The sequence below is a fragment of the Condylura cristata genome, unplaced genomic scaffold (genome assembly GCF_000260355.1).
Source record: "Condylura cristata isolate star-nosed mole 26May11 unplaced genomic scaffold, ConCri1.0 scaffold00009, whole genome shotgun sequence".
Lineage (NCBI taxonomy): Eukaryota > Metazoa > Chordata > Mammalia > Eulipotyphla > Talpidae > Condylura > Condylura cristata.
The window spans coordinates 27,861,125-27,876,665 of NW_004567110.1; the positions used below are offsets into that span (position 1 = coordinate 27,861,125).

General features: G+C 36.5%; 1 protein-coding gene across 1 annotated transcript in view; it reads left to right on the forward strand.

The window, feature by feature from the left end:
* The window catches only part of NIPAL2 (NIPA-like domain containing 2), a 74,360-nt gene that overhangs the window by 25,849 nt on the left and 32,970 nt on the right, over positions 1 to 15,541 (forward strand). The window contains exons 2-3 of the mRNA XM_004680010.2: positions 2,440 to 2,508; positions 3,494 to 3,665. Coding sequence (XP_004680067.1) covers positions 2,440 to 2,508; positions 3,494 to 3,665 — 241 coding nt within the window. The remainder of the gene's footprint in view (positions 1 to 2,439; positions 2,509 to 3,493; positions 3,666 to 15,541) is intronic.

The window sequence follows — 15,541 nt, forward strand, 5'->3', positions numbered from 1 at the left end:
GTTTTTTGAAACTATAAAGTGGTAGCTCGTTTTGATTTGCATTTCCTAAATGAGTAGTATTGTTGGACATCTTTTCATGTGCTTATTGGTCATTTGTTTGTCTTTGGAGAGATGCCCATTTTTAAATTGGGTTGTGGTCTGTCTGTGGAGTTGTTCTTTATATAGTATATTGTAGAGGAGTTCTTTATATGGTCTGGCTATCAATCCTCTTTCAGATTTGTAATGTTCTCCCTCTCCCCATTGTGTGGGTTGCCTTTTATTTTTTATCTTTTCTAATGCTGTTTTTTTAATATACAAAAAGTTTCCAACTTGATGGAATTAAACTTTTTACTTTCGTTGCCTGTATTTTTGGTATTGTATTCAAGAAATTATTGCTGAATCCTGCCACCAATTTCTAAAAACTCAGTCTGGTGCCATTTAAACTATTCAGTGAATGATTTAAAGAATTTTAAAGTAAGTTATTTCTATTCAGCAATTTACTTTTATAATTATGGAAGATTTTTGTAATTATCCATTCTATCCCAAACTTCTTCTGAATCTTTATTTTCCTGATTACTGCCAAATGCATTCAATTGTAAACTGAAAGCATGGAAATAGCACATTGTATTATTCCCCAGGAGGAATAATGATCAAAATTATTGCCAAGTGCCTTTATTAGGAAAAGAATTCTTAACTGATTAAAGACTATGGATATTACATATCAACTATAAAATGAGTTTTCAACTTTTCTGCTTCATTTTCTCAAATACCAAATTTCACTTCAGCACGTTTAATAAAGTTCAAAACTTCAAAGACATTTTACATCCTAAAAAGGGTCTTTGTGGCCATAATGTTCATTTGAAATTCAAATAATTCCTTGGAATTTGAAGCTAGCTAGAAGTTATGTACTCCAAAGGGTCAGGGGAATCCCTTATATCATTGCTAATTTATCTGACCAGAACATCTTACACTGTTCTTTGTATGTAGATGAGAGCAACAGATGTATCTTATCATAATTTATTTATATGCTATTTATGATAAATACCTTGGGCAATGTGTAAGAACTAAATTTTTAACCTTTAGAGTTCTTGTTTGAAGTCATTTATATACATCATTAAACCCCTAATTTTGTACTGTAGATGATATAGAAGACCTAGTGGAAACCTAAGACATGGTTTCCTCTGAGAATTTGCGTGCTATTTATTCAGCTAACTGATGCACATGACAATAAAAGAGAATAAATAGGAGATGCTTACCATATAGAGTCTGAGAAACCAAAGGCTGTATGAGGAGTTCTCACTGAGGCAGATCACAGCATCCTAGGGGGGCGAGGTGTGAGTGCAATAGATTGAAGGAAGTAGCTGCTCAGTCTTGGTGAGCAGAATAACAAACAGACTTGTGACATATAACTGGAGAAAGTCATGTGCCAGGTACCTGAGGTAGCGGTAGTGTACTAAGAGTGCCATGGCTAGCTGAGTGTTTATAACAGATTACGGGAGCTGGTATCCTTTTATATTTGATGTGGTAAACAACAGAAAGATAACGTAGGCGCCTTACTGGTGGTGCAGTGGGTTAAAGCACAGCCCACTGAGGCTATCCACAGCCACTGCAGCATGAGTTTGATCCCTCGCCAGGAAGATGACCTACATGGTGCAGCAGACCTCTCTTGTCTTGCTAGCTGCACCCCTCAGCAGTGTATTTTGATCAGTCTGCTGGTTCTGCTCCCCACTCCATCTCTGATGAATCCTCTCACCCTGTGCACCTCTGGCCTACACCTCAGTTCTTCTATTTAAAACACACACACACACACACACACACACACACACTCTTGAGGCAGTGAGCACTTTAATCAGTGGAATTACTGAGGAAAATGGCCAGAATCAATAAATAAGAAGCATTCTAGGCGCAATGGGTTGGGAAACAGCACTGCAGGTTGGCCGCAGTCCCTTCAGTGTGAGTTTGATCCCCATCCCCGAGGTGACCCACATGGCGTGGCAGACCTCTCCTGACCCGCCTGCTGCTTCCCTCAGCAGTGTACCTCGTTGACCTGCCTGTTCTGCTCCTCACTCTGTCTCTGATGGATTCTCTCACCACCCCTGTATCTTTGGTTTGTACCCCAGTTCTATGTGCATAGATAGGTAAATCTTTAAAAAAAAAAGCAAAAAAAAAAAAGCATTCTATTGGGACAGTTGGAACTTATGGTTGTTTTCTTTTAGAAAATGAAGCAAATTCCTAGAGAACTAAATAAAAGGACTGTCCCAGTTCTAAAAAATAAAATTGACTAAAGTAAAAAACTAATCCTAATAAAACCATATTCATATTCCAAACTGATACTGGCAAATAGGTGCTAAGTAAATGTTGAATGTATAAATAAGTAAATATGTTCACTTAAATTTGTGGTTTGTTTTTCAGAACAGTATTATTTAAAGTACCATTTAAAGGGAACATTTTCTTTTACAGGTTCACCTTTTTGGAGTTTTGCTAGCCATTTTAGGAAACTTAGTAATCAGCATCTCCCTTAATATTCAGGTGAGATCAATTTCTTTTTTCTTTTTTTGTTTTATACAGGGACACACTATGACTCTCATAGACTGTGGGTACTTTGGCCCTCTTGGTTGCCTTCCTCTATAAAAAATATAAAATTTTATATTATATGAGTTCATTGATATAAGACTCATATAATACTATTACAGAATAGATTATGTTTACTTTTCTTCTGACTTTAAAAAAAGTTAAATGTTTTATGGACTTCTTAATAGTATTGTGTGCCCACAGCAAAGTGCCTAGGTGGCTTATGAATTTGTACCACACTTAAAAAAGTAATTATATCTTGGCATAAGCAGGATTATTTTTTCCATGTTTTATATTTTCTTCTGGTATCTCTATAATTTAAAAATTTTTAAAAGTAGTTTAGAACTATACATACTTCTCATGAGGAAGTAAGTACAGCTATAAAATCAATCGGGGTTTGTTTTTTTTGTATTTTTTTTGTTTCTTTTTTGCTTCAAATACAAAGAAATATTCATGTCAGATATGAGTTTCCCCCAATATGTGTCACCAAAGCATTCAGCCACAAATGTGTTTATTATGGGCCATTCTGACCCATAAACTTGAATTTATTTTCAAGTGTTTCTTTCTAATAATTCAGTATCTTTGTTTCAGTAATTTTTATTATTTTAGTACTTTCTGACATTCTGAAAAAATGTGTTTTGGTATAGTTGACTAAAAACTAAGTGTTTCAATCTACACCTCATCATTCGATAGTAATAAGGATTCTTATAGACTAAGTAACATACATTTATTAAAAGGCCCCTTTAACTATAAAGTATTTCATAAGTGTGAGTCACTTTTGCTATTTATATGTTTGGAACAAACAAATTACCATGATAATTGCTTTATAATAATCTGCAAATAATGCTTAAAAACCATGAAACAAATTTATAAGACCAGCAGTTCAAGGCAAGTTTTAATTGCATGGAAATGGTTCCTTATTTACATTCTGATTTTCTTGCAGAAATATTCCCATCTTCAGTTGGCACACCAAGAACACCCAAGACCATACTTCAAGAGCATGTTATGGTGGAGTGGGGTCATCCTGATGGCTGTGGGGGAGACAGGAAACTTTGCAGCCTATGGATTTGCCCCTATTACACTCATCGCCCCGTTAGGCTGTATGTCTGTTACAGGTGAGTCATTTTTCTGTGTTTTCACAAGTAAAAATTTTAAAATACTAGATATTTGGGGAAAATATGCAAGTGAACATATACGCAAAAGAAAAAGTCTATTTTCTGTTTTCTTGGCATGTTAACTTGGAGCAATCATATTACCAATTAGAGTTGCATGCTATCGTGCTGTGGCATTGCCCATGAAGGAACTTACATTTCATTGCTGTTAACACTTATGCGTAAAATTGTAATCCCAGGTCTGAGTCTTAATGAATTAACAGTAGCATCAGATATTATAGTGTGCTTTTGAACTGTTAATGAATGGTCTAAAAGCACTTGTAAAGAGCATTGTTTTTTGTTCATATTTAAACTACTTAACATGTCATTAGTCTTTGAAGCCCAATCTTGATTCAGTTGTTTAGCATCTTTTATATTAAGAATTAAATAGTTTTTGATGCCTTACCATAGGAATGTATATAATTATAATAAATCACAATTATCCACTTTCAAAGTTTATATGATTTATCTAATAAATTTAGGAAAGAGAAGATGAGACATTGCTAAAAATTGAGAAAAATAATAAGCAAAAATCATTGCTAAAAGGAAGAACAAGTTTTCTAAATCTTGTTAAAAGTAATAAAAATCATTTTAGCTTTACCCCTTATCTCCTGCAATGGGAATATAATGTTCCTAAAGTTTTTGTGAATTTAGAACCGTCATTGAAGTAGTAGTGAGTTGATGGCTGTTGTCTGGTAACAACTAGATCACACATATCACAATTTTAATAGTTTTACTAAAAATTACGATATTCTTAAAGCATAGGTTAAATTCAAGTCACGTATGTTCAAAGACATTTTTATTTCATTTGGAAAGTAGTTCCCCCGTGCTAACTACTGAAAGTATTTTATTTAAAATAATTTTATGACATACCAAAGTAGAATATTTAGTGAAGAATACTTTCTCTAGCCTTCTAGAAGTTGTTTAGTTAAAACATATTGATGCTTCTCTGCATAGGCCCACCACCATTTATGAATCATTTATTATTTTTAACATAATGAGCAATTTTGGCATATCTTTATCTCAATCTTATCTTTATATCTTATCTTTACTGCCTTTATCATATCACATACATGGGCATTCTGAATTTCTTCTTCTCAAAAATATGAGAAATAACCAATAAAAAGCCTAGATCTATTGTCACCTTGGGACTGCTAAAGATCCTGTTGCTCAGGAAATGTATTATTTTCATAATGACTATTTAGAGCTTATCTTTAGTTTTATTTCTTATTCTGCTTTATGCTCAGTTTCCACTTAATAACCAAAGGAAAAAGTGTCAGGCATTTCTTGCCCACAAAAACAAGGTCAGAAAAAAAGATGTGTCAGTAAAATGTGTCAGGTATATCAGATACCTGGGGAGGGTGAAGTGTACCAGGCTGTCGTGAAATTCTCTATTGATGGGTCTTTCTGTCCTGGGAAACCCTTTTCTGGGAATGAAAGAGAGCTACTCCAATTAGCTGAAAGCTAGGGAGCAGGTATGTGACTGGATTTATTGTAAAGCTCAAGACTTCATAGAGTTGAAATACAGCCAGGCCAAGTAGAACCTGAAGTGAGGATTCAGAAATCGCCTGAGGTAAAGGGCCAGCATAGAAGTTCCTCATATGCCATCAGAGACGCTGTCTTCTATGGACCTGCTCCTCTTGGCCTGACCTGCTCCTCTTGGCCTGACCTGCTCAAAGCTCTTATTAATAACAGGAAGCTTAATGTTTCCCTCTTCCTGTCCCCCCCAAATCCCTGTGAGACCAGTCCACCCTCCTTCAAATCTGAAACCAATCCCTTGACACAGGCTTTTCTGCAAGCTATGTAGATCACGCTTTATTTGCTCTGGGTCCCAAATAATATTTCAGCTGTTGAGCAATTTTAGCAACCTCCCTCCATTTAAAATGATTCAAAGAAGTAAACTTACAGCCTCAAGTGCAAATCATTTCCTACTTTTTTTTTTCAGCACAGATAGTTCTATTTTTATTTATAGTTTAAAAATCATATTACTCCAAACAGAAATTCTATATATATAAATAATAACAACTCTCCTCCCCCAGTTCTTGGTCACTTCTATTCTACTTTTTAAAAAAAAAAAAAAAGATTTATTTATTTGTACATACAGAACTGGCATACAGGCCAGAGGCTCAGGGGCGGTGAGAGGCTTCACCAGAGACAGAGTGGGGAGCAGAACAGGCAGATCGACGAAGTACACTGCTGAGGGGAGCAGCGGGCAGGTCAGGAGAGGTCTGCCATGCCATGTGGTCACCTCCGGGGCAGGCGGGAATCGAACTCATGCGGAAGTGGCTTTAGCTTCTCAGTGCAATGCTTTAACCCGCTGCGCCACCAGGGAGGGCCGTATTCTACTTTTTTTTATTTTTTTCTTATTTTTTAATTATATATATTTTTTTATCATTCTTCATTTTGTGCACTTTTTCATCTCAGCTGTAATCCCCATGGCTTCACACCACCAATTCACCTGTGTGCTATCACCATAGTCCAGTGCACTCTTCCCATTCCAGTTCTGATCCCATCCTCCTTCCACCCCCATAAAATGTCTCTGGTTTATAGTTGTTCATTGTTTTCATTTTTACTCTATTACATTTGTTTGTGTCTCTCTCTCTTTTTCCGCCCCCGATCCTTCACACTCCTGCTATGAGTGAAAACATCCGGTCAGTATTTTTCTTTTTCTTTCTGGCTTATTTCACATATACACACAAAAAAAATAAACTTATGCCTTTCGCAGTAACAGAGATGGGGCTGGAAGGGATCATGCTTAATGAAATCATTTTCTACTTTTAATCTTTGCAGACAGTAACATACACTCATAAGTAATATGCCTGATTGTGGCTCTCCTGAGCAGAGGTTGGGTTATTGGAACAACCTGACTTTCATGATAAATATTCTAGAATGCCTCGAGAACTTAAGGCAAAGGAGAAAGTATTTTTAAAGCACATGTACCTCATGACTGTGTCCACAGATGAAGCAGAGGAGTGTCCTAGAACTTTTTTACTTCATCTTTTGGGAGCTTCCAGAATGAAATCACACCTCCCATTGAATTTAAAAAAAAAAAGTGTTTTGCAGTGTTCATGGGAAAGTCACATTCTTTTTTGAATTCTCTTCTTTTGTTGCTTTCCAAATTTAAAAAAAAGAATTAAGATCCAGAACAGTTTTTTTGTTTTGTTTTTTACATTTTAGCACTTAAATCCAACTGAAGATACTTTCTTCCTTCTTCTTCCCTCTCCTCAGGTGTTATGGTTCTTCTTTTTTTAAATGCATTCATTATTATTATTATCATTATTATTATTATTATTATTATTACATCATTCTTCATTTTGTACATTTTTTCCTCTTGGTTGTAGTCCCCGTGGGCTCTGGTTCTTAACAACACTCTGCTCCTATTTTTCTTTCCAGAAGTACGGAGATACTGCGTGGGTATCATGCACTATTCTTACTACATGCAATTGCTAATGTGTCAGATCTTCTGTCTTCTCTTATGTAATCAAAACTCATGCTCTCTTTGTAACTTGAACAAAATTTTTCCCATATTAATACATAAGAAGCACTATGGCTGGCTGTACAGGCATTTCAGTCTGCACTTACCCACACTCTTTGTCAAACTTCCTTCCTATCTTTACTTTTGCTCTCTGGATTTGCCCACGGACTTACCCACCTCACAGCAGCCTTTTTCAGACACTAGTTTCACGGGTGGTTTCAAAGATGTCCTAAGAAAAGCAAAATTCTTCAAACAAGTTTCTGCAACATTGGATTGAAAAACTGATCCAGGCCCTCCCTGGTGGCGCAGCGGGTTAAAGCACAGCACTGAGAATCTAAAGCTGCTTCCGCATGAGTTCGATTCCCGCCTGCCCCGGAGGTGACCACATGGCGTGGCAGACCTCTCCTGACCCGCCCGCTGCTCCCCTCAGCAGTGTACTTCATCGATCTGCCTGTTCTGTTCCCCACTCTGTCTCTGGTGAAGCCTCTCACCGCCCCTGAGCCTCTGGCCTGTACCCCAGTTCTGTATGCACAAATAAATAAATCTTAAAAAAAAAAAGAAAGAAAAAAAAAAAGAAAAACTGATCCAGCTTTTACTACTGCAGCACTCCCAGTGACTCTGGCTCACCCCACCTACGGGCCCGTCCTTCAGAGGCCAGTGCAGATAGCCAGGTTTCCAAGCCTATTAACCACAAGGTGCTTTTATGAAAACTGTCTCAAAGGACTCCAGTTCTGCAGAAAACCCTCTAGGGAATCCTTAAAACAATGCTCACAGTAGTCACAGCAACCTAAAGATTCAGGCTATGTAGCTTCCCTGTGCATTGAAATGAGGATACTGGGGAACCATCCTGGTGTGTAGGTGTATCGGAATGTCCAGGCCTAGGTTCAGCTTTCTGAGAGTTTGAGAGCCCTCTTGTCCTGTTCTTTTCACACGGATGGTCTTAGTGAAGAATAGCTCTTAAAGCGCATTCTGAGTAAAGTTATGCAGGCAGTATGACTAATCTAGATGTTGATTTGTTTGTGTTTCCATTAATTAAGCTTACTGGGTGGTTTTCCAGTTTTATTAGATCCTCAGTTGATTGCTTGTCCCGAGAAGCTAGGGCACTAGGAAAGCCAATAGCAACAACTCTCAGGCCACTCTGCCAGGATTCAAACCCCTGTTCTGCCAGAAAGCTCTGTGATCCTGAGCAAGATTTTAAGCTGGTTTATGCCTCAGATCCCTAATCTATAAAATTGTTCCTATGTAAAAAGTTGTCCTAGGGAAGAAATGAGTAAACACAAACAACCCCCAAAAATGTTGGATACATAGTACAGTTTGACCTAGTGACAATACTGGTTATTGTCACTGTGATTTATAATTATTATCTCGTGGAAGCAAAGTATGTTATTCTTTATCATGGTTTTTACTTCCGTGACCCCAAAGATGGCTAATGGTTAAGTTCTCTAAAATAGATGAACCAGTTCAAAACATTCTTTTTGTTTTTCCTTATCCTTGCAATAGTTAGTTATCAGGGAGCAAAGAGGTGACATGCTCACAGTCCTTTTATTTAGTCAATAAGCAGCAGTTACCCTTTGACTCCATGTAGTTCCAACTGAAGTAGGTTAGAAAATACCACAACTTCCAAATTACCTAATGAGATAAAATACATTAAAAAAAAAAAGACTCAAAATTTTTTCAGAGTAGAAGCATAGCAGGCTAATGTGTTTGCAACTTGTGTCTTTTTGCTCCAACTTTGTAGCATTTGTGTTCACTTTCCAATTATTTTGGAGAGGTCAAAGGACAGATTTTTTTAAAATTTAACTGTAATTAAAGAATGTTTCCTGAAAAACTATTGATTATACCAGGAACCTAATAGAAAGAAGCAGGTTTAGAGGTTGTGTTGGGGGGAAGCTTTTTTATACTTTTTCTTTCTGCAAAAAAATTATTGTAATACAATGCATTTTATTAGAGCAGGACACTGATTCCACTTGTCTGAAAATTGCTCTGAGAAATTTGCACATTGACAAGATTTGAGATACGTATGGGAACCTCATCAGATTTTTGTCTTTTTGCACAACTTATACAGCCACACACAGCAGCCCTTGATCCTACATTTGCCCCTGGGCAACTCTCCTCATATTAACAATGGCCTGTTTAATGTCTATCCAGGTCATTCAACCAAAATCCAGCAATCTGGGGACTGTGTGTATAATTGTCTGCCATCTACTTTCTCCAGAAGTAGGAAATTCATACAGCTTTGTAGGACTGGTTTAGACTTGAATCTTAATAAAATCAAAATGGGATGTTGTAGGATGTTCTGTCCTACAGTGTTGGTAAAGAAAAACACTTGCTTAAAAGATCTCTGATAAAGCTCACCAGTTCATTGCAAGGAACTGGTGAGTATTCACCCTTATAAATACTTAAAGGGTCTGTAAGCCTGTCATTAGGGTGTAGACTGTGCATCTATAAAGTGTGTTCTTATGCTTAATATTTTTCTTTTTCTGTTCATCTTCATAACTGTGATCTATTTTATGCCTAAACTTTGAGAAATGACTAATGGAGATGTTGAAGAATTAAAACCATATAAAATTAAGGATGTTCATGGTAGCATGAAGTTAACTTGTGTAGGAGGCGGCTAGGGAATGTGATACAAAGGGAGATTTTAGGGGCAAGGAGAAGGGGAAAGGAGGATCGAAGAAATTGAACTAAAAAACCCATTTTTTAGTTCTGTGTCTCTGAGTGTATTGATTTGAAGTTATTAGAAAAGAATTCACTTTTTCCCAGTTAAATCCAGGCAATATTTTATAAATAGCTAAAGGCAAGAAACTAAAATTGAATGAGCATTCCCTATGCCAGATACAGTATAAGATCATAAACCTGTTATTTTGATACTCAGTTTTTGCCCAGTTCAAAAGAAATGATAAGTATATTAAATTTGAGGTAAATTCTATGAGGGCAAATACTTGGAATTTTACATAGAATGATAAAATTTAATAGCAACAAGGTCTCTTTGACCATGGAATAATTTCTAAAGAGAAACAATCACCCTGTTCCTGGCAAATTTAGATTAAGATCAAGAGCTAAGAAGTCCTGAGCTAAGTATGGAGAAAATGAGGGAATGAGACATATGACTAATAAGTCTTTTCCATTTCTAATTTTCCCTAACTTGCTGGCTTTTGCTCAAATTGAAATTCATGATGTGGAATATATGTTTGATGTGTTTCTGTTGCTGTTAGGAGGCTGTAAATTGAAATGTATCTGTAATCCATTAGATGATAGTCATAGTGTAGCCAGAAAGCCGTGGTGAGGCCTTTCGGAATTCCAAAGAAGTCATCTCCAGCAGAAACTTTGGTCTCCAAGATTTTTATTAGAAACAAATGAAAGGAAACATAAACAGATGAATGACCTGTAGTGTTACACAGACCTAGAAGCTCAGATTCCCTCAGCCCTTGGGAGCAACGTGCCTACTGCCAGCCTGAATGAATCACGGGTGCTCTCAACCTCACAGGCTGCCGGTGATAGTGGCACTTCACGGGATGTTAATTTTCATGGTTAAAATATGCAGAAAATTTCCCTTTTTGTAGTGGCTTGCTGGGTTGTCTGCTTTAGCACATTTGTCCACAAACCAGCCTAAATAAAGTGTGTGACGTAAGACTCATTTCTCCCTTTATGACTGCTCAGGCCCTCTCAGGTGGAAGCAGTCCTAAAACCTAAAAACTTTATTTGAAATTTCTCTTTTACCTATCCTTATTTTTTGAGAATATCACAAAATATTTCCAGAGAGACTGCTGATGGAATAATGTAATAATGTACTATGGATTTATCTTACCAATGACAGCCTTTTTTTTTTTTTTGGTAATCTTTTCACATTTCATCAGTGATGTGTATCAGGAAAAATGTAGAAAAGAAAGATTATCCTTAATCCAGGTAAATTCTATCATTTGAAATTGTGCATATTATCTCTGGACATTTTCTTCACTATCTTTGATAAATGAAAATAGCAAATTTCTTCATATTAACACAAATCACTTGATACTTATTCCTAGTAGGACAACTTTTCTGACTGTGGAGAAACACTTTTCAAACTGTCATAACCTCAGGTTTTCAAATCCCAACTCCATGGGGAGTATATTGTAACTGACATATTTTCCCTCACACACACAATTCTACCACTAATGAGGAATGATCCACATGGGGGAGTCAGTGCCTCAGTACCCCTGAGTTGATTCAGTCTGAGAGCATGCTCAGTGTGTCGATTATTGGAATCTTGATTGTGACAGACATGAAAGGGCTTTTGTGGTTCACTTCTGAGCAGTGCAGTTCAGTTGCCATTACAAGCGGTCAGAAACCATTACAAGCGGTCAGATATTTACGTCAGAGGATCTGTTTGTGGCATTTTGATCTAAGTATGTTCTTTTCAAGTTCATGGGTTATTATTTCAAAAAGGAGAGTTTTCTTTACTAGTTGGTCCTCTCCTTTGGTGTGTTATAGATGTATGCCCTAGTTTATCTTCAGGTCATTGAGATTAAATAGTTGAAGATCCAGGGAACAAAATGAATGAAATGTTCACGTGTAAACAAGATCAAAGTTCATAGCCTGGTGGCCTTTAGACAAATCTGGCCACCCTGGTTTGAATGTTTTATTTGAACTCAAATAATAGATTTAAGGATTATTAATTAATTTCCTATGTTTAAAAACTGGATCATGACATACAGAAACTGGATGTTTAAATTAAAGATTCAAATTTGGCTGCACTGGGCTTGCAGGTGGCTAGGGCTGAATTATACCTGCCACCTTAAACTGATATTGTGTGCTCCGGGTCACCTGCCCACCAGCTTCCCTATTTTCCCTTCTCTAGAGAATGATCCAGTTAGTGCCAATAGGCACTGGGCTTGTAACCTGTGGGCCGAAGGATTTTGTCTTTTCAACTGAATCAGTTGAAAATATCATATCTGTAAATCACATTGGAATGAAGTGTAAATGTTTTTTAAAATACCTTTGGTTAAATTCGTCTTTTAAGAAGGAGAAATACACACACACACACACACACACACATACATACATATATATATATGAAGAAGTAGTAATAAAAGGGCAAAAAATAGTAATATCATAGCACATTTCAATAGCAAACTTACTTCTTTACTGTTAAACCTTTAATTGAAAAAAAAACATTAGCTGGGCAGAAAGAGTTTAAGTGAAATGTACACATATATGTTAGTATTACAGATTGTAAAAGGGTTTGGCTTATGGGAATATTGTTGCAGATTGTAAAATGGGGAATGTCCATTTTCCTGTAGAGATACAAAGATCTAAACACTCACGTAAATACCTACCTTTGAGTTTGGCAATAAACTTACAATTTACTAATCTCCATGAGTAACTATTACAGAAGAAAATGTGGAAGTCAAATTGATAAAACATTACACAAAATTAATTTAGAGTGAATTTTCTTACTCTCTCTGTGGCCTGTATAAATATTAACAGATAGGCATATCTTGTTTATTGTGTTTCAGTATATTGTACTTCACAGAGGTTGCATATTTTGTGGCAACCTGCATCCAGCAAGTTTGTCAGTGCCATTTTCACAACTCCATGTATTTCTGTCACATTTTAACAATTCCTGCAATATTTCAATAATTTTCATTACTACTATACTTGTTTATAATGGAATGTGATCTTTGATAATACAATTGAAGTGGCTTTAAACATGTGAAGGCTGATATTTGACCTCCGCCCATGAATCATGGATGTTCTAAATGAATAAATAAATATGTTTTAATTTTCATTAAATGTTTTAATTTAATGAATGAAAAACATTCATGAATCATAAATATTTTTTAAACATGGCTTCCATGTACAACAGCAAACTAATTCCATAAATATGTGTCTTCTGACTGTTCCACCAGCCATTCCCCCATTACTCTTACTCTATGTGGGCCTCCCTGAAACACTACAATATTGAAATTAGGCCACTCAGTAACTTAACACTACAATATTGAAATTAGGCCACTCAGTAACCTAGCACAAATCTCCAAGTTTTCAAATGAAAAGTAGAGTACCCCCTCACTTCAAATCAAAAGTTAGAAATGACAAGCTTGGTAAAGAAGGCACATTGAAAGCCTAGATCAGCAAAAGTTCTAACCTCTCACCAAACAGCCAAGTGTGATGGGAAAAAAAAAAGGTCCTCAGGGAAACTAAAAGGGCTACTCTATCAATCATGCAAATGATAATAATAGAGAAACAGCCTTACTAAAAATATGGGAAAAGTTTAGTGGTCTGCATGGAAGATCATAGCAGCCACAATATTCCAATAAGCCAAGCCTAATCTAAAGCAAGACTACCTTTTTAATTCTGTGAAGGCTGAAATAGCTGAAGAAACTGCACAAGAAAAAATGAAGCTAGCATAAATTGCTTCATGGAATAACAGGAAAGAAGCTGTCTCCAGGACATTTAAAAGTACAAAATGAAATGGAAGATGTTAACATAGAAGCAGAAAGTTATCCAGAAAATTTATGATCATTGATTTTTTAAAAAGATTTATTTATTTATAATAATAATAATGAACAACTATATACCAGAACAAAAACGGTGGGGGGAGGGAAGTGCACTGAACTATGGTGATGGCACATGGGTGATTTGGTGATGGGAAGCCCACGGGGATTACAACTTTTGGGAAAAGGCACAAAATGATGTAAAAATAAACTATTATATATATATATTTTTAAAGATTATGCATACAGAACTGGGGTACAGGCCAAAGGTGCAGGGGCAGTGACAGGATTCACCAGAGACAGAGTGGGGAACAGAACAGGTGGATCTATGAAGTACACTGCTGAGGCGAGCAGCAGGTGGGTCAGGAGAGGTCTGCCACGCCATGTGGTCACCTCCAGGGTAGGGATCAAACTCATGCTGAAGTGGCTTTAGCTTCTCAGTACTGTGCTTTAACCTGCTGCGTCACCCAGGAGGGCCCTAACAACAGATTTTTAATGTTGATAAAAGACCCTTATAGTAGAAGAATATGCTTTTATAGATGAAGTCAAAGGCAGGCTGATTCTTCTGTTAGAGGTTATTCCAGCTGATAATTTAAGTTGAAGACAAATCTTATTTGCCATTTCAAAATCCAGGGGACATTATGAATTATGCTAAATCTACTCTGCCTATGCTCTGTAAATGGAACAACAAATCCAAAGTTTATTCTTAAGTAAACAAAGAAGCAGGAGGAAACTCAACACAAAGCAGGTACTTACTCCTGGCACTGCCCTCCTCTTGTATTTCTAGATTTGACTTACCTGAGGCCACCAGAATCTTGTTTGGCTTTGTCTGTTTTCATCTGTAAAGCCTAAGCAGAATGCCCATGTATAAGTTTCCTTAGATCAACCAGATTTGTCTAAAGGCCACCAGGCTATGAACTTTGATCTTAGATTACTGCTATTCTGATTGCTAACCAGATTGATTATAGCTGAAAAGAACAGATGACTTCTCAATATGAGCCAGTCAACTAGAATTGTTGTTGAAGGTCTTCCTAACCAAACAGTATTAAGTCAAAGCTAAGTGAATACATTAGTAGCCTATTATACTAGAAGTATAATACTAGAAGTAGCATTTTTGTGCTTTCCCCTATGGATAGTATTCCTGCTCCTGCCCGCCCCCATCCCCACACCAACTCCTACCTAACCATTGTTTGAAGTTTAGTGTATTGTCTTTCCTTTGCACCTGTCCCCTTTTTAAAAATGCTTTCTGATCATAGCAGTCCAATTTCTGCCTCTGGAGTCACTGTGTGACAGTGTATAGTCAATTTCACTGCGGTGTTCAGAGTATTCTCTGTAAAGCCCCTGGCTGTGTGCACTGTGTAGACCTGTGTGCTGTGAACAGCTGGGATGGAAAAGAATTCATGAGTTTTTGCCCAAATAACTATAATAACCGTGCATAAAACTATATGTACTGAAACACTCAGCTGTGATTTCAGTTTAATCTATCTAGTACAAACTTTAATTTACAAATAAGTTCTGTTGTAATCATTTGCAAGCTTTTGATCGTGAAATGTTCTATTTTTGAATATTAAATTTTCCTACGGGAATGAAAGTATAATCATTTTCTCTTCACTGTGTTCTTGTAACAGGGATGGTTGTTATAGTAACAACTGGATAGGGTTGAATTTGACAGATCTCTGATTGCAACTATATGGAAGGAAGTACTTCAGTTTATTTATATTTTCTTATTTAAAAAATTTATTGCACAGAAGATGTTGCTCACTGTTGTCTCTGCCCAGCACAGTTTTCACTTTAACCACATTTTGCAAGATAAATGAAGTACGAGTGTATATATATATATATATGTATATATATATATATATATTATTAGAAAATTCCTTTTTATTACTTTA